The sequence below is a fragment of the Typha angustifolia genome, chromosome 15 (assembly GCF_048772165.1).
Source record: "Typha angustifolia cultivar Huaian chromosome 15, ASM4877216v1, whole genome shotgun sequence".
Taxonomy (NCBI): Eukaryota; Viridiplantae; Streptophyta; class Magnoliopsida; order Poales; family Typhaceae; genus Typha; species Typha angustifolia.
Genome location: NC_133253.1, coordinates 3580810 through 3599749, shown reverse-complemented (window position 1 = coordinate 3599749; position 18940 = coordinate 3580810). Strand labels below are relative to the sequence as shown.

The window sequence follows — 18940 nt, the reverse complement described above, 5'->3', positions numbered from 1 at the left end:
GAAATAGATAGATAAGAGATTTTATGCTTCTTGCCACTCCACTCCACTCTAAAAGCCCCGAGCTTCCCATCCACCACCGTTGGAGAAACCAAAGAAAGATGGCGTTCCCTCTCTCTTCTACTCCACCCCCTTCTAAAACTCCCACCTTTCCCACTTCTTTCTCCTCTCCCAATCTCCTTCCACTCTCCTCCTCTTCCTCCTCCTCTCTCCTCTCCCCATGGAAGACGAATAAGAACAAGAAGTCTCACCTCACCAGAACCCAACCCCTCTCCTTCCTCTCCCCATTCCAATCCAAATCATCCACCTTCTCCTCTCCACTTTCTCAACCACGCAAAGTCTCTCTCCGAGAACCACTTCCTCAAACCACACCGAATCCATCTCCGGAACCCTCCCAAGACCAAGAGTCCCGACCCACAACCCAGAAGCCCGATGCCACCTTCAAGAATTCCATCTGGGTCAACCCCAATAGCCCGCGAGCCGCGCGCCTCCGCCGGCAGTCCTCCGATACCCGATACGGCCGCCTCGTCAAGCTCGCCGAATCCCTCAACTCCTGCGAGCCGGCTGAGCTCGCGGTTTCGGGCGTCCTCGCCGATTTGGGTGTTGACTCAACTGAGCAAGACGCTGTGATCATCCTCAACAACATGGAGAACTCTGAGAACGCTTTTCTCGCGCTCCGGTGGTTCCAGAAGAATGTTAAGCTCAACAAGGAGGTAATTCTCTTTAATGTGACCTTTAAAGTGTTAAGGAAATGTAGGAACTGGGATGGGGTGGAGTCCCTTTGGAAAGAGATGTTGGAGAAGGGTGTTGGGCCAGATAACGTTACCTTCTCTACCGTAATCAGTTGCGCGCGCCTCTGTAATCTACCGTCTAAGGCGGTGGAGTGGTTCGAGAAGATGCCCGATTTTGGGTGCAGCCCGGATGATGTTTCCTACTCAGCAATGATTGATGCTTATGGGCGGTCGGGCAATTTGGAGATGGCCCTCGGATTGTATGACCGCGCTCGGAAGGAAAAATGGCGACTTGATCATGTTACATTTGCCACTGTCATAAGAGTTTATAGTACTTCAGGAAATTTTGATGGGGCATTGAATGTGTATGAGGAGATGAAGGCTCTAGGTGTGAAGCCAAACTTGGTCATTTACAATACATTGTTGGATGCCATGGGCAGGGCTGGAAGGCCATGGCAAGTGAAAACTATTCATAAGGAGATGATCAATAAGGGGTTGTTGCCCAATAAGTCCACATATGCTGCACTTCTACGGGCATATAGCAAGGTTCGGTATGCTGAAGATGCATTGACCATATACAGGCAGATGAAGGAGAAGGGGATGGTGCTAAATGTTATCTTGTATAATATGCTCCTATCGATGTGTGCTGATATTGGTTCCGTTGATGAGGCTGCAGAGTTATTTGAAGAGATGAAGGGGTTAGAGGATGGTAGTAGACCTGATAGTTGGAGTTACTCGTCCTTGATCACTGCCTACTCTTGTAGCGGTGATGTTTCAGAGGCAGAAAGCTTGTTGAATGAGATGTTAGAAGCTGGTTTCCAACCCAATATCTTTGTGCTTACATCTCTTATTCAGTGCTATGGGAAAGCTAAACGTACTGATGATGTGGTAAGAGCATTCGACAAGCTCCTGGAATTGGGTATTTCACCTGATGACCGATTCTGTGGCTGTCTCCTGAATGTGCTGACTCAGACTTCACCAGAAGAATTAGTGAAGGTGATTGGCTGTATTGAGAGAGCTAATTCTCAGTTGGGTTCTTTTGTCAAGCTACTGATTAATGAGGGTAACAGCAATGAGGCAATGAAAGAAGGAGCGGAAGAGCTCTTCAACAACATCAGTGATGAGGTGAAAAAGGCTTATTGTAATTGTCTGATAGATCTCTGTGTAAACCTCAATCAAATGGAAAGAGCATGTGTGCTCTTGGACCTAGGTTTACGGCTTGAGATATATGCAGCTCTTCAATCGAAATCTTCAACTCAATGGTCTTTACATGTGAGAAGTCTCTCGCTTGGAGCAGCTCTAACTGCTCTGCATGTTTGGGTGAATGATTTGACGAAGGCCTTACAAAATGGGGAGGAATTGCCTCCACTACTTGGAATCCATACAGGGCATGGGAAACATAAATACTCAGACAAAGGGTTAGCATCTACATTTTTGTCTCATCTTAGGGAAATAAATGCACCATTTTATGAGGCTCCTGATAAGGCTGGGTGGTTTCTGACAACAAATGTTGCTGCTAAGTCATGGTTTGAGGCAAAAAGTTCTTCCGAGTTAGTTGCTGCTTAGACTACCTATGGACATCTATGAGGAGAATTTTTTCTCAGTTAGTCAAATATATTTTTCATCATCTTACACATATCAGGGATTCTGTCTCCTTAGTTCAGTTTTGGTGCATAATGCTAGTTGTTGGCTATTTGACTCTTGTTATACTTTCTTATTTGTTATGTTATTCGGTATATTCTTACTTACAGTTGCCTTCTTTGTCATAATGTTCTTTCAATATAACCCTGCTGTAGCCAAATTTTTGTCAATCTTTTCTTGAAGTGTACACATTTCTATAGGACCTTAAATATGCAGGTAGAGTTGAACTACAACTTGTGTTGTGGAAGTTTTGGACCTGTTTATGGCAGCAGATTGCTGCATTAGTCTGTATATATTTTACTTAGATCTAAATGGTTACAAAGATGATTCATAATTTTTACTTTCTAGTGATACCTTCAGCTTAACGACAGGACACAGACTTGCATAATTGCTGTTTTGGCTTGGGAAAACTTTCCACAATTTTTTAGTATTACATTTTATCTGGGATAAGCATAATTATAGGATTTTCTACATACTTCTACTTCTGGTGTGTTGATTGGTGATTTTTCTACCAAGGAGAACATCGTCCAAACGGTATAGCACTACTTGCTCAAATCTTAATTCTTGAATACTATTTCATAGAATCCTTCTCTTTGATTTTATCTCCTCTTAATACATATGTCAGCATCATAATCTGTATGGGCAATACTTGTAGTTCGATTAAGGTCACAGTATCAGATTTTCGGCACACCTGTCAAAACTTGTTGTGCCTCTTAAACATCAAACATAATGAATTTTACTGTGATCAATGAATCATAGACTGCTGGTGCTTTTAAATAAATTTGTGATGCAGTTCATCATTTTCTATAATCATATGCTCTGTTGCTTTGCTTGAAAATCAGGAACAAAGAAGTTTGTCATGAACTCTTCAATTTTCACCTTGATATGTCTGATCCCTTTTTCAGTCAACTTTTCTTCCATAAATTTTCAAAATCCAAACAAATACCAGATTTGTCAATTCCAAAGTCGTCACAATTCTATACATAGAGAATGCACCTCAGGTCCTCAGTTCACAATAATGGCAGGAACATATAGCAAGGGGGATCATTTGTACCCACTGCTAACCACCTGACTCAAGGCACAATTTAAAGCATGCTCCAACATTTGAAATTTCCAAACAGAAGATGCAATATGTTACATAAATCTTGCTATATTTCTAGCAAAACCTTATCAAATTCTCATTTAACAACTCCGGTGTACACTCTCGAGTATACGATAAATGTAGGAAAAAAGATAAATGAATGGCAAATTGGCACCAAAAGGTTCTGCAAAATTAAGGGTTGTGAGAGTCCAATAATTTCCAATTTCTAAACCAGCTAAATGGCAACAGAACTTACAAATCTCCAATAGATAAGAGAATCACAAGTACAATCATGAATTTGCTGTGTCAGCCAAGTCGAGAAACAGAGAATTTTAGGCTCTCTAGATGATCACCATGTGTCTAAGAATAGTAGCCAGCCTTTTAACCACAGAATGAATAACCCGCCATATATCCATCTGCTCAGCAATTTGCTTGCACACTGCAATTCTTCTCTTCTTAGTTTTCACCATTTTCATTTGAAGATATAGAAGACCAAATATAGATGAAGACAGCATGCACATTCGTGCAAGTAGGTTAATCAAACTCTTTTAAGGATTATGGAGGAACTCCAGGCCAGTAGCAGTTGGGGTTAAGCCATGATCAGCCAAATATTGATCATTGAAGAACTTGCTTAGATGCCTCATCCCACTGTCGCACAGGATGGTCGCAATTGTGTGGCCTGGACCCAAAGCCCATGCTAGTCTCACAGCCCCAACACAATTCATGGCTGAAGAACTCCCAACAAATAACCCATCATTTCTCAGAAGGAACCTGAGATTAATTTTGCAAGAAGATAATTAAAATTAGTATGAATTAAACATGACGGTGCAATAAAAAAAGTTCATAGTCGTTATCTCAAAAGGTAACAGTCAACAGGCCAAGGAGTCAGGCGAAGCTCAATGTGAACTTAATAATGTTACATGAAAACTACTTTATTTCTTATAACATTGTAAGACTTAATGAGACCACAGTAAAAGCCATGGGTAATTGCTGTAAGCATTTGAGAAAATCATGATTAGAAATTAAGAATTAATTAACGCCCTCCTTGGCTCATTAATCCATACTAAGATCCCTCAAGTTTGTGGCAAGCTTTTCACTAACTATCACTGATGATACAAAAGTTCAGATTAAGGACCTGGACATTTCAACAGCTTCCTTATCTGTTCCTCGATAAGCTCCATCCAGCTCAGCCATCATAAAGTTCTTTGTCAATCTGTTTATTCCAATTCCTTCAGTTATAGTATCAAAAGGGTTCTTCAGCCTTCGGCCTTCAGCCTCCTCCTTAGTATACATGACACCTCTTGTGACTTTATTGAATAGACCAGACCCGGGTGGGTCAATAAGGAAGCATTTGATGTTTGGATTCTTTTCCTGAAAAATATCTAAAGAAGTTGAGGAATGTCTAGAGGACTACTCTTTTGACAGAAATCTAGATGTAAAAATTACAGTCAGCAAACGCGAGTACCTTGAGAAATCGTGAAACTCCAGCAACAGTCCCACCTGTACCAGCAGCAGCAATAAAGGCATGCAAGGTTCCTTCAGTTTGTTCCCATATCTCAGGACCAGTCCATTCATAGTGGGCACGATAGTTCGCTAGGTTTTCAAACTGATCAGCAAAGAAACCCCCTCTACAGTTGGTAGAGGAGATGGGATGAAATTCTCCTTTCTGTGGCATATCACCATTGATGTGTACTGATCCATTGTCTTCCATTTTATTTGCTTCTCCTTGCGTTGTTGCTAAGTTAGTCATCTCTGATGCCCTCCTCCTTGCAATATTAACATAGTGGTCCTTGTGTGTGATGGCAACTGGCCGAACTCTTTCTACAGTAGCTCCAACAGCCTCGAGTATTTGAGACTGGAAAATATTATTTTAACCTAAGAATACATGTACAGAAATGCAAGATTACAAAAACAAAACTATCTGTAGTCTATATTGATTGTCCAGATAGTCTAGTTAAATTTCTAATAGATTTCTTACAATATTAATGCCATCCTTATGGCTGAATTCCTAGGTCAGCAAGTTTATGGAGGATGCCTTCACAAAATTATAGGTCCAAGATAAACACAGAACAACCAAGTATGCATCAATTGCTAGGCACAAATATTCTTGAAGTGGGAAAACTGAGTATGGAAAAGTATCCTGAATTGACAATATCATAGGCACTAACAATAATAAAGCTGTTATCTAGTGTGTTTACTTGAGAATTTACCAACCTGCTACTCTATTTACAACTAAATTTATGGTTGCTGCCCTTATTCCTTCACTCAGTAAGTAATATACGATAGCTGGCAACCACTCAAAGAAACATGTCAGAAGGCATATAAATTCTAGCAACACCTAAAATTATGAGCCATACTCTAATTATGATGTTTTAACAGCTATTCATCTCTTTGAGGACACAATAATCCCTCAATGAAACAAAAAAACATCACCTTAATTACCAAAAGGTAGGTGGTCTAAGTCAACAAAAGTTGCACTTCTAGAGGAATTAGCTACTGCGTAGATATACGGTGAGGAGATAAGCTTTTGCATCACATGGTAAGCCAGTCTCCGAGAATGCCTAGTTTGAAGAAATGGGATCTTCTAATTTAGTAATTTAGCAGCTGTTACACTGAAACTCTTTGTTCATAAAGAGATCATCTTTGCACCATTGTCAGATATTATAAGAAAATTATTAGGGAACTCAGAATACTACCTTAAGATAACGAAAAAAATTCATTTACCTTCTCAATGGCAGCATCGTCCGGAATAACTACATGGCATTTGCATCCAAATGCTGGAGCAACTGTAGCCAAGCTAATAGCGGTGCTTCCAGCACTTCCCTCCGTCACCACACCACCTTGGACAAGCTCTCCAGATTCTAAAGCCTAAAAAGAACCACATATTTAGCCTGATACGTGTATTTGAAAAGCCAAAGGGGGCTAGAATTTAAATATTAAAACCACAAAATGAGAAACTATACATCCAAAGTTTCCATCAGCTCAGAAATCAAAACATGGCAATACAAATAACAAGCTCGCATCCAATTTTGAGCTGTTTTGTAACCAACATTACCAATTCAAAGCAAATGAAGCAAATCAACAAAAGAAATAGGAGATGGGTCCACCACCTCTTCTATAATTTTAACCGCCACGCGATCTTTCACACTCCCGCCAGGGTTCAAAAACTCAGCTTTCCCAAGAATCTGAAACAAAATAGCAAAAAATGTCACGAATTAAACAAAAAAAAGTTCAGGCGGGTTCGTTTCAAATCTTCTCGTAGATTGTCAAATATCAAGAAAAATCCCCTCTTTTAAGCGGGCAAAAGTAAGAAAAACCATGTTGAGGAAGATATCAACTTTCCGTACCTCGCATCCAGTGGCATCAGAGAGGCTATTGATTCTGATGAGAGGAGTGTTGCCGATGGCCTCGACGAGGCCCTTCCTCTTCCTGCTCTTCTTAGAGACTTTGCGAGCTTTTTTCCACGGAAGCTTCGAGATCTTGTTGTGTAGAAGGTAGTAGGAGAAGGCGATGGAGAGCGCAGCGGTGACGGCGGCAGCGACGGCTCTAGTAGCCGCCTTCGCGCCCCCCATCCCTCCCGATTGCTCTAGTCTGCTTGGATTTCTTTCCTTTTAAGACGGTACTTTTCCTTTTATAACCCTCCCAAAGTTAATTATTTGATATTTGCATGTTACCCCATTCAAGATCCAGAAATTACGAGTACAGTTAGAAATAGCCTTCTTTCATATAGAATGACTCTTTCTCGGATACAATATATCTAATATATTAATCGATTACGCGAGCTCATGCACCCAAAGCAATAATCATATCACATTAATTATTTATCAGACAAAGTCTAAGACATTTAAAAGGATATAGAAACCAAGGAAAAGTTCCATTATAAGATTAATTACAAAGAGAAGCTACATAAATAACACACGCACACATGCAAAAAGGTAATTAAAAGCTCATTAGTTTCTTAAGTACGTATAAACAAACTCATCTTTAGCTCTCTCCCTCCCTCTCTCTCTCTCTCTCTCTCTCTCACAGTTTAGCCTCAGTATAAGCATATTGCCTCTGGATAGAAACCTGCTTACAATTGATCAGGCCACAAGAAGGTTCCCATCGCATAGGCCCTCTTCTCTTCAAGAGATCCATTAAGGACCAATCCATACTCCTTTAGCAGCAAATCCAACCTCCACTCTTCCATCTTTTGGTAGTCTTCCTTCTTGTAACGGGGGTAATGGAGTGGCATTTGGAACCCTTCAAAGCTCAAAGTATGGTCCTTTTTTATCACTGGGCATTCACCTCCTCCTCCTACACAGCTAACCACATTCACCTTTGTGTCAGTTACTATTTGGATACTCGTTGCAGGAAAGAACCATCGAAGAGCCATCTCTCTCTCTCCCTCTCCCCCTCGCTCCCTTCAATTAGTTTACTTAATTAAGATTAGAGTGGAGGTTGTGGGGGCTATTTATAGGCTAAGAGAAGCAAATAAGCATGACTCAACCAGAACATGTACATGGCTTACACGCATGTAACAATAGATATAGCCACGTATATCATCATCATTGCCCATTTATGATGGGTTTGCATAAGTCTTCTGCTTAGTTGCCTTGTGATCAGGGAAACCATCTCGATGGCAACTATCACTATTCTAGCATTAGCTTTGCAATAAAAGTGCGGTAATTTCTGGGTTATTCTTACGTGAGCCAGATGTCTACTGATGGCATTAATTTTGAATGTTGCGTATGAGGTTAACTAGATGTGATGCTCAACTAATTTGTATTTCTTGGCTCAAATTGAATCCAGCAGACATAGAACACTACTATCAAGATAAACCACTAACTAGATTATGCCTATAGAATATGTAGACATCAAACTATATATGGCATCGTCTTATAATATTGTTAAAAAACATAATATAATACTAAGCACATAGGCAGCTTTTTATAGGTTCCGTGACTGGTTTTATGTGCTAATTTGATCATAATCATAATTATTTTGTCGTCAACATTTTTACCAAGGATATATTTAGTTGCTAAAAAGTAAAGTTCACTAAAATAGATCATTTTAATAAGATTATTCTATTTTACAAAAAGAAAGCTAATTTTATTAGATAAGAAAGTCATTTTTTTAATTTATTATTGTAATGAGGCATACAAAATTAGAGAAATTCTTTAAAGTGAACGATTTCTTTCTCTAATTTTTAGCAACTAATCACCTCTTAAAAGTAGAAACAATTAGTTTATGCAGATAATAGAAGAGCTGGCCCTCTATCTAAGTATTTAGATATATATGTTTTGATGAAGCTAAAGCTATTAACCACTTAAAGATACAAAAGAGAACGTATGGAACACTAATAAGCTGATAACCACTTAATATCTTTGTTTGCTGGCTTTTCCTCTCGTGGATTTTTGTCTTTAATTGAATAGAATTTCTTATGGAGTTTGTGCTAGGAGTCAGTCCTCTCATCATCAATAGCAGAGCGATCTACCCAATTTCAGACCAGTTTAGTTTATAAACATGATTAGGTATTGGTTGCCATGTCTCTAGCTACTCGTATCAATTAAACGTACGATTCTTAAGAGTGCATGAGCATGCAGTGTACGTAAATAATATCATACACCGTCTAACGTTGCATGCACTGTTTCTTTGAGTATATTTCCAGCCATTAATTAAACGAATTCATTGCCGTCCATCCATCATTTAAGTAGCAATACTGGCTAGCAATTGGTACTGAAGTAGTAGCACGTACTAAGCACCGAAACTTACACGTTTTGCATCGAAGTAAGCCGTGGCCATCAATCTCAAAGAACCCAAGGTCGATCGAATTTGGCTGAAGTGGAAATTATTAATTTATTTATTTTTAGGTTTTCCTTTTAACATAGCTTCCATCAATATTCCTTGCAATTGTATACTTAAATTCGTTTTCCGAAGTAGTTTCTCCACTTCAATAGATCTAGGATATTGTGCGTATCTAAAGATCAAGTTCCAACCAATCATGGTGGATATATAGAGAACAGTACTATTTCGGACACGAGGCATTATCCACTTTTACGAGTGAGGTAAAGAAAGAAAGAAAAACTACCAATTTACTCGTTCTATCATCCATAAAAAGGGGAAAAGAAAATCATCTATTGGAAAAGTTAAATACTTAAGTTCGAAATAATTCGACTAATTATTGCAGCACGATTGTTAAAGAGTCAAAGTTCGATTCCATGGTCCCCTCGCGGCCTCGCTAGTCGCTACCCCCTTCCTCCCACCAACGTACAATCGTTAGCACGTGCTCGGTATCGACGGCCGAGATGGTCCCACCTTTGTCACACTTATCATTTATTAAACGGTCCGCATCTTTCCACGTTTCACCTTTCGATGCGTTGCGAGTGTCAAGATCCAATGGTCTCGGCTGTTCTCTCTTCCATCTCCTCTCTCTCTCTCTCTCTCTCCCAACTCCTCTCTCTCTTGGTCACAGACTCACTGCTCTCTACTATCTACTCTCTACTCTCAACTATCAACTCTCTACTATCGCTTCGGTTTTCCCTTCTTGGTTTCTTTCTAATTTGCCTTCTATTCACTATCTCGATGGAATAGACGAGTGTTGTCGGAGTTCTTTTGCAGTCCGAGAGGTGTCTCCTTTGTCATAAATCTCATCTTGTTATCTCCCAAACAAGCTCAGGAATCTCGATTTCCCATCTGGGTATCCGTCAAAACTTCGAAATCTGTCGGAAAGGAGCGATCTTGATCGATGGCGGACTCGGATAACGAATCCGGCGGCCCGAACAACAGCAATGCCGGGGGGAATGGCGACTTCTCGTCCCCCCGAGAGCAAGACCGCTTCCTCCCGATCGCGAACGTGAGCAGGATCATGAAGAAGGCCCTCCCGGCCAACGCGAAGATCTCCAAGGACGCGAAGGAGACGGTGCAGGAATGCGTCTCCGAGTTCATAAGCTTCGTCACAGGGGAGGCCTCCGATAAGTGTCAGAGGGAGAAGCGCAAGACCGTCAATGGCGATGACCTCCTCTGGGCCATGGCCACTCTTGGATTCGAGGAGTACGTTGAGCCTCTCAAGGTCTATCTCCAAAAGTTTCGAGAGACGGAGGGGGAGAAGGGGACCTCTTCTTTGCAGTCCAAGGAAAGCGGCGATGGCGGCGGCGGAGGGATGTATGGTGGTGGTATGATGATGGGGCAGCAGATGTACGGGTCTCCGCCATCTTCATCATCACCATATCAACATCAGATAGCAATGGGTGGAAAGAGTAACTCTTCATCTTCTTCTGCAGGGGTTGGAAGGCAAGGTAGAGTATGATGTTAACTCTGTCCATATATTGTCTACTTCCTTTAGCTTTGTATCGAATTTCTCAATGTAATAGTAGATGATGGTTGGATTTAGTAGTCACTTAAGTTGAAATTGCTGTATTTGATTTGGGCTACTGAGAGAAACAACATTTGTTTTGAATCCTAACTTCTTGTTATTATTCATGATTTCAGTTCTTGATGTCAAGATCTTACCTTCAGCTTATCTGAAAGCTCAAAATTAACAAAGCCTGAAGCTTTAATACTTCGTTATCGGATCAGATCGTTTAAGATTCTTTCTTCTTCTTCTTCTTCTTCTTCTTTTTTCTTTTTTTTTTCTTTTGCATGATTGGAGCAGTTAGTGCTAGTGGAAGCTTTTTACCATGATCTTGGAGAGAAACTTCTTGATGGTGCTAGTGAGGAATAAGTGGAGCAATTCCATTGGTTCCAAAGAAATGTGGGGCCGTTTGCAATTCTGTATCTCTTTCTGCCTACAAAAGGTCCACTTGTCCCAATAATACACCACTTGAATAGGATCCAAGGGACAAGTAGTAGATTACCCAACCTAGTAGTGGGAAATTAGATAACTATATTTCTTATTTCATCCTTCCTTCTTCATTATAAATGAATTAAAGCATCTTTTTCACACAATGTTGTTTGTTTATTAAACCATAAGATTAACTCTCTAGATGATTAATAACTTCTTCAAGACTCGTCCTTAATTAGTTACAGGGTGTAAACTAAGCCATCGTTAAAGACAATTGTTATGCTTTAAATTTTTATTCATCGTCGCAACTTCTAATAAAATATAGGTAAATAGTAACATAGCACATGCATCTATGCCAAAAGGAAGCAGCTTCATCATGGAGAGGCTCCATTTGAAGGAATACCCGGTGGAACTGGAAAGCCAGGAAACATAGGATTTGGAGGGAAGGGAAAAGTAGGGAAGGGAAATGCCGGCGGCGACGGTTGAAAAGGCAACGATGGCTGAAATGGATTTGGTGGGAAAAAGGATGGTGGTTGTAAGGGATTTGTTGGAATTGGAGGGAATGACAACGCAGGCTGTTCTCCCTTCTGGTTACAGAGTTCTGGCTGTGTTAATGGCTTAAATGTAAACAACCCAGCAGAGTATACATGGACTCCATTCCTTCTCGCCTTGTGACGGAGTCCGTTAGTCATCGGAGGCGATGCTACCGAGCAGTATGGATCGCTGCTTTTGATCAACTTCACTGAGCAAGTTTTGATGATCACTTCAAGCGGAAGGTGAACTCTGAACTCGCCGCGCCGGTTGGTTAACACTTCCTTTTGGAAGGCATCTCCACATTTGATCCCCACTGCAGCACCTGTGCATGGTGGATCAAAAGTTTTGTATATCTCATGTGTTTGATATATAGATGGTTATAATGTAGAGGAAATGAGAGAGAGCTAGCTGATCAACCTGAGATGAAGCGGCTGGTCTTGGAGAAGTCTTGCAGGAAGCAAGTGTCGCAGTATACAGTTCCTACCACCATTGCAGATGGGCGGTGATTCTTGTCACGGTGATTGTGATGAGCAGCAGAGGAGCAATGGAAGAAGTAACATAGTAAGAGGATTACTAAACAACGGGTCGTCATAGTAGTAGCCATCTTGGACATGGTAATTGAGAGACAGCCTTACTGGTACTTTTATAGTGTTGTGTAAAGAGTAGTTATACTTACATTTACTACTTGTCTTCTTTTATTGTTGGAGGTCATGAGTCATGAGACTCAAAGAAGCACTTATGTCGATCATATGAGTAACAAGTTAACAACGACCAACTGCGAACGAACAAAGAGGAGTGAATGGAGCTGCTTGGGTTTATCCCAAAGGGAGTTAAAAAAGAGGAGTAGAAAGGAGATCTAGGCGAAGGATTGGAAATGCTTCCCTTTGCTTGGCTTTATTAGTTCACGAGAATAAGGACAGAGTTCTTCTCATGGATGTCTGGCTCACTCAAATTATATAACCTTTAAGAAAAATAAAACCAATCCAAAATAGGTACATCCTTTTGATTCATTTAGTTTAATTATCTAAAACTAACCTTATCACGAAGCTATAGCTGAATTTTAATCTGAAAGATTAAGAATTTAGAGCAACACCCGGGAAACAGAGAATTTAATTTTTATACCGTCAGGGTGGGAAATGAAAAAATTTATTTAACCCTCAAGCAAAAACACATAATAGTGAGGCCTATGAGCTATTTAAATGTTTCAGAATGACACTTCTATCCAAAATTGACGTGTGACCAATATTTACTCTAATTGGTGCTGAAATTATTTTTAATCTTCCTTCTTAACTTACATTAATATATCTATACTTCTTTTTTAATCCCAATCTTTGTCAATCTTTTTTTCCTTTCATCTCCTTCTAATATTTTTCCTCCTAATTATGCCCACTATGATAATTTATTACTCTTTTTCCTCACAAACTCTCTAACCAATTGCAAGTTCTTTCTCATATTGCTTTAAATTTCACTTCTTCAATTCAATTTCTCCTAATCTCTATTAAACGCTTCCGTTTATCTAGAGTCTGTGCATAAGGATAGAGGATGATTTCATAAAATAGTAATTTTTATTTGTTATTACTAAAATAAATTATTTATTTTACCGATGACTAGGAATTATGTTGTATTAATATTTTTTTTATTTGAAATAAAATAGATGAGATAGATATTAAGAACAAATTAATAATTGATATGGTACATCATGTAATTTTGATAAATAATATTTATATTTTAAATAAAATTATTATGATATTTAGTTTTTATTTTAAAAATAAAAATATATATATATAATAAGAGAAAAAGTTATTAGGCATAAATAGAGGATTAATTTCGTAAAATTAACGCGTAAACTCCTAGAAATTATAATATCAGAGAATCTAATTAATATCATTTTTTTAACTTAATAAATATAATTGATGGTAGATTATTAGGTCATATGAAGTATAGTTTTGCTCGTTTTTCACAAATGAGCAGGTGAAAGCGTAGCGACGACGCATAGGATCAAAACCGCGACCCTTTGGCCTCCACTTCGACCATCAAATCTCTTAGAAGAGCTTTCTCCATTCCGATTCTTCTCCTCCTTTTCATCTCTATTGGTACTGTTTTCTCGTTTTCGTCGACCGAATTAATCACTCGAAGGATCTATTCGATTCGTTTCTTTGGGCTGTCGGAAGATCTTGTTCCCTTTCGGATGGATTTCCTTTGGATTTCGACAGCAAAGAGTCAAATCTAAAAATAGGAAAAGACACTAAAAAAGGGAGGATAATTTGCCGTTGGGCTTTATCCTCCTCCTTGTCCTTGATCCGTTTTTAGGCTAAAAGTATATTTCTGGTGGGTGTTGCGAGCACTGGAGATTTTTTCTGGGAAAAAGGGATGATCTTTCCTTGTCATCGTCGGTGAATTAAGGTAAGAAGCATTCTTTTGGATGTTTTGGAAGTTTTTTCCATTCGTAATTTTTTAAACAGCAATCAAGTTCTATAGGGAGAAAACGTTGCCGCTTTTAGGCGTGCAAATTTTGGCATATCCTTCCTATCATTTTTACGAAGATATTGTTACATGGCATAAGATAATAAGAGTGTTCTGTATAGTTGGCTTGCTGCATTGGGATTGGATCATTGGACGAGTGTTTTGAGAGCAGTTTTGAATAAAGCTGGGACTATGGGATCTATTTGCTCCTGCTTGCAAGCAGAAGATTTTCAAGAACACGCATATTCCAATGCTTCAATCTATAGCCGCTGTGTCTGCCTCAGATGTCTTATACAACAACTGATTCATGCGGTATGTCTTATGTTCTTTCTTCCTATATAGCATATACTTGTTATGTTGGAAATTAGGAAAATTTCCTATCCTGGTGAAAGGAATATAATCATTTGATTTTTCGGTTTCTTTATTTTATTTTGGTACGGCAGTTATTAATTTGATTTCATGATCTTAATACAATGGCAAAATATGCTTGGCTGCAACTTGACTATTGGAGATGGCATGGACTTTACGCCTTAGCATACATCATGTTTACCTAGCAGTTATAATGAGAACTCCATAAAATATCATGATTCATAATTTTAAAACAGTAAAAGCTGTTAAAACTTGTAGAATTCTGAAATTCACTTTGGTCGGAGTAAGACATATGACAAACATCATCCTCCAGCCATTTTCTGATTAGTATGCAACACCTAGCTGTTTCTTCAATGGCATTATGTTGCAGTGCTGATTCATTACTTTCTGTCTAGTTCTTATTACTGGTTATGATCCCATAAGACCTATCAAATGACCATTCAAAAATTTTCTCTACCCAGTTTCAGTGTGATAATTTATCAATCAAAAACATTTCTACATATCTACATTACACTTTGATGGATGTATAGATATTTCCTATAAGACCATGTAAAGTCTTTTTGCTGAAAAATGATGTGCTGCTTTAGACCCTTCTTGCTATGCTTGGTTTTGGCTGCCTCAAATGTTGTTCGAAATCATCTTGGTGCCATAAAGTCAGACTCAGCTACTATCTAGCATTCTAGATTATTGTGCCTTGCCATCAGATCATGTGGTTAGTGCAAGTGAGTCTTCTTTATAGGTTGATGTTCTCCTATGTTATTATTCTAGATACATTTTGTTTCTAGTACATGGTATTCTTCTTTAAATTATTGACATCTTTGACTTATTTACTTACCTTTTGCGACTTGTATAGTTATATTACTTCATGTTAATTTAGCTTATATGTTTTAGGCATGTTGGATCATATGCTGGTTACTGCATGCCTAGAAATTTAACTTTCCTACTGTAGTCAATCTTGTAAATTCTTGATTTAATAGTGTAAAACTGTCACATATCTATGAAGCCTGCTTTGTCTCAAGGCCACTTGCCATGGTGTCAGAGATCAGCTGACTGCCATAAGCAGATAAGCATTCCTTATTATCCACCAAATACATGCCTAGTCCTTTTGGAAAAATGGGGAAATCTCTGTCTTTAAATCCTTCTTAACAATGTTTTGAATTTTTTTATGTTAGATCTGCCCTAGAAGTATAATGGAAGTTACATCCCTATCATGGATGATGATTAAAATTTCTTGATTTTATTTAATTACGTTATGGTAGGGGCTGGTCTTAACATGCTTGATTCTACTATTTTGTAATCCATTAATCTATAGGAATAAGCCCTTTTCATTCCAGTTCAATTTGCATCTTGGCTTTAACCTTTGCAGTACAATTCTCTATTTCAAAGTGGAGGGGTGCAAGCTGTTTCTCCTTCTGTACAGGAGACAGCTCCTCTTGCTTCAGTTGGAAGTTCTATGTGTGATACATACCGTTCTCCCCCAAGACCTTTGTCTTACGATGATCCTAGATTCTCAAGACTACAACCTGATGGGGTTGTATCAAGGTGCCACAAGTCCTCAGGCCATCTCCATGAGGAATCTCAACCACTTAGAACTAATACTGATATTGAAGTAGAATCAGAGAGTTCAACAAAAAAGTGCATTGGGTATAATTATGATGCAGAAACCAAACTACGCTGCCATGAGTTTCCTTTGAAGCAGGCAACAAAATTCACTAAAGGTGTTACATACTACTTTCCATCATCTGAGGATGAAGATGTGTGCCCGACATGTCTTGAAGGTAGATGTTATGATTTATGAATCTTTCAACTGATTCTATTAGGTAGGTCTTATCCGATATTTGAAAGAGAGCAATTCTTAGTGGATAGCTCTGTTCTAATGGTCAACTATTTCTTTTTTCTATTATGTACGTAGTAGTTTTATGCTTATTGGAGTATACCGATAATGATTTCATTTTGCAGAATATATTCCTGAAAATCCCAGAATAATAATGCAGTGCTCTCACCATTTTCACCTTGGTTGTATATATGAGTGGATGGAAAGAAGTGAAGCCTGTCCAGTTTGTGGGAAGGTGACCGATCTGGCAGTGTTCATGACTGTCCCTCAACTTTTTATTGCATTTAACTATTTGCAGTGATATTGATTATCCTCATGTTTTTCAATATAAGTTGGTGAGTAAAAGCTAGTCTTGTGTAGGGAATGAGTTAACCCAGTTTGAAAGTATCATTTATTAATATTTAATAGTCTTTGACATACAAGTTGGCCAATGACCAAGGGAAAAGTATTTCCATGACTGTCAAAATAATCGACTTGGCTCGAGCTTGTCTTGATAAAGCTCGATCAAGCTTAGCTCGAAAATAGGTTGTGCTGAGCTTGATCTCGAATCGGCTCAATTATGCTCGAATATGTATTGTTGCTTGTAGTTTTTTAAGACAATTATATTTATTGCTTGTAATTTATATTTTAGTAATATTTATATCTTTATAGTTGAATTAGATTTTATTTCAAGCATGATTCAAATTTGATTCAAGCCTAAATCAATTCAAGCTTGCTCAGGCTCAAAATTGGCTTAAACTGATAAAGCTTGAAATTGCTAATTGAGCAGTTTGTTTAAGCTCAAGTTTAAAATAAGCTCAAAATTGGCCTATTTCAATTCAAGCTTGATCACAGAGCCATACTCAAAATTAATTTCAACCAAGCTTGATTAGAGTTGGGCTCGATCAAACTCGGCTTGTTTACACCCCTATTTCCATGTTAGTACCATGTAACTATGGTTGGTGGTCTAAATCACTTAATGTCTTTGAGATATTGCATTTTCATTGAAAGAAATTGTAATTGATAGGTATTTTTAACTGCATACTTTGACTTTAGAAAACATCCTTCATCCTAAGCATAAGACTAATGACACAGAATCTGTTTATCAATTGCATGGTCATATTGATTCATAGTACTGTGTTCTCTGTTGCTAATTTCTGCTAAGTTATGCCCTTAACTTGAAAAGTTTATATCTAACACGAACAAAACATACTGTAGAAGAGATATTTTAGCAATTAGGAGGGCAGGATTTATGCAACTTCTCTCTAATTGCTGGGTGTTTTTGTTTTCTTTGGTTCAAACCCATGATAAAATGTTCGGACTTCAAGATATGTCCTTACATGTACCATATGATACTGTAGAGCACTGTCAGCAGGAAGGATAAATTTGAATCCTGATTGATCTGATAGGCCAACTTGGACCAATTTTTCGATCTGGATTAACATGTTTCTGAAATACCTGAAGGTATTGTGATGGTGGACTGAGATTGTTCTGGTCAATGACGACCTGGGGAGGAAAAGTTTATAGTACATCACTGGAGTATAATATCTAGGAATTAGGTGATGAGGAAAATGGGAAGAAGTCAAATAGTGCATAGAACTAGAGTATGGATGGTATTGTGATGGTGGACTGAGATCTGGATTAACATGATTCTGAAATACCTGAAGGTATTGTGATGGTGGACTGAGATCTGGATTAACATGTTTCTGAAATACCTGAAGGTATTGTGATGGTGGACTGAGATCTGGATTAACATGTTTCTGAAATACCTGAAGGTATTGTGATGATGGACTGAGGTTGATCTGGCCTATGACAACCTGGGGAAGAAAAATTTATAGTACATCACTGGAGTATAATATGTAGGAATTAGGTGATGAGGAAAATGGGAAGAAGTTGAAATAGTGCATAGAACTAGAGTATGGAAGGAGGGATCGAAACCTAGGTTACTCAATTCATCAAGTAGAGTTGATTGGAAAGATCCAAGGCGCTTGTGTATTACATTGATCCTGAACTATATGTACTTGAAATTTGCACACATATTGCATTTATCAAATCCTACAATGACAGGGAGCCCATGCACTTTTGCATCCTAGATAAACTGTTAAGATTCAGCATTTATATAATAGAAAAATACTTCTTAATGGTATTTCATTAACGGAGAAAAGAAAAAGTGACTTTTTTTCTTCTCATAGTAGCTGATTAATTTTGTTTCTCATTTGCAAGGGTTGGTGTTGCTCCTTTAATTATGTACCTTTTAATTTGTCTTAACAGAAGATGGTGTTTAGCGAAACAACTTGATGTGCCGTCTGATATCCGTGTCTTCCTCATGGATACTCTGATAAATTTTAGCTGTAAATTTGTAAATACAGGTAAGTTATCATACTTTGTCTGCTGCTTATGTACATACTGTAAGTATTTCTTGAGAGTTTTTTCTTGTCTGTGTACTCAATTCGAATTGAATGCATATATGCAAGGCATCATGTTGCTATCACTTATTGGAAATGTTCTCGTTCTGCTTCCTTTTGCCTCCGCTACAGGAGGCACACATA

At 38.5% G+C, this 18940-nt stretch overlaps 5 protein-coding genes across 5 annotated transcripts; 3 read left to right on the top strand and 2 right to left on the bottom strand.

Moving 5' to 3' along the window:
• Positions 1-55: 55 nt before the first annotated feature.
• On the top strand, positions 56-2478 carry LOC140779011 (pentatricopeptide repeat-containing protein At4g16390, chloroplastic). The gene has a single exon (XM_073123947.1). It carries the CDS (start codon positions 99-101, stop codon positions 2292-2294), a length of 2196 nt encoding a protein of 731 aa, XP_072980048.1. The 5' UTR covers positions 56-98; the 3' UTR covers positions 2295-2478.
• Positions 2479-3879: 1401 nt separating this feature from the next.
• LOC140779950 (cysteine synthase 2) lies at positions 3880-7039 on the bottom strand. Its single transcript, XM_073125298.1, has 6 exons — positions 6798-7039; positions 6561-6635; positions 6175-6318; positions 4916-5305; positions 4586-4821; positions 3880-4221 (listed from the first exon to the last, which is right to left on the bottom strand). The coding sequence occupies exons 1-6, from the start codon at positions 7020-7022 to the stop codon at positions 3999-4001; spliced, it is 1293 nt and encodes a 430-aa protein (XP_072981399.1). The 5' UTR covers positions 7023-7039; the 3' UTR covers positions 3880-3998.
• Positions 7040-7303: 264 nt separating this feature from the next.
• On the bottom strand, positions 7304-7876 carry LOC140779004 (uncharacterized). Its single transcript, XM_073123938.1, has one exon. It carries the CDS (start codon positions 7823-7825, stop codon positions 7523-7525), a length of 303 nt encoding a protein of 100 aa, XP_072980039.1. The 5' UTR covers positions 7826-7876; the 3' UTR covers positions 7304-7522.
• Positions 7877-9815: 1939 nt separating this feature from the next.
• On the top strand, positions 9816-11590 carry LOC140777226 (nuclear transcription factor Y subunit B-3-like). The gene has a single exon (XM_073121186.1). The coding sequence runs from the start codon at positions 10178-10180 to the stop codon at positions 10736-10738; it is 561 nt and encodes a 186-aa protein (XP_072977287.1). The 5' UTR covers positions 9816-10177; the 3' UTR covers positions 10739-11590.
• A 2105-nt stretch (positions 11591-13695) lies between these two features.
• LOC140779510 (E3 ubiquitin-protein ligase At3g02290-like) lies at positions 13696-18927 on the top strand. Its single transcript, XM_073124595.1, has 5 exons — positions 13696-14149; positions 14332-14521; positions 15945-16356; positions 16538-16647; positions 18663-18927. The coding sequence occupies exons 2-5, from the start codon at positions 14402-14404 to the stop codon at positions 18687-18689; spliced, it is 669 nt and encodes a 222-aa protein (XP_072980696.1). The 5' UTR covers positions 13696-14149; positions 14332-14401; the 3' UTR covers positions 18690-18927.
• Positions 18928-18940: the final 13 nt, after the last annotated feature.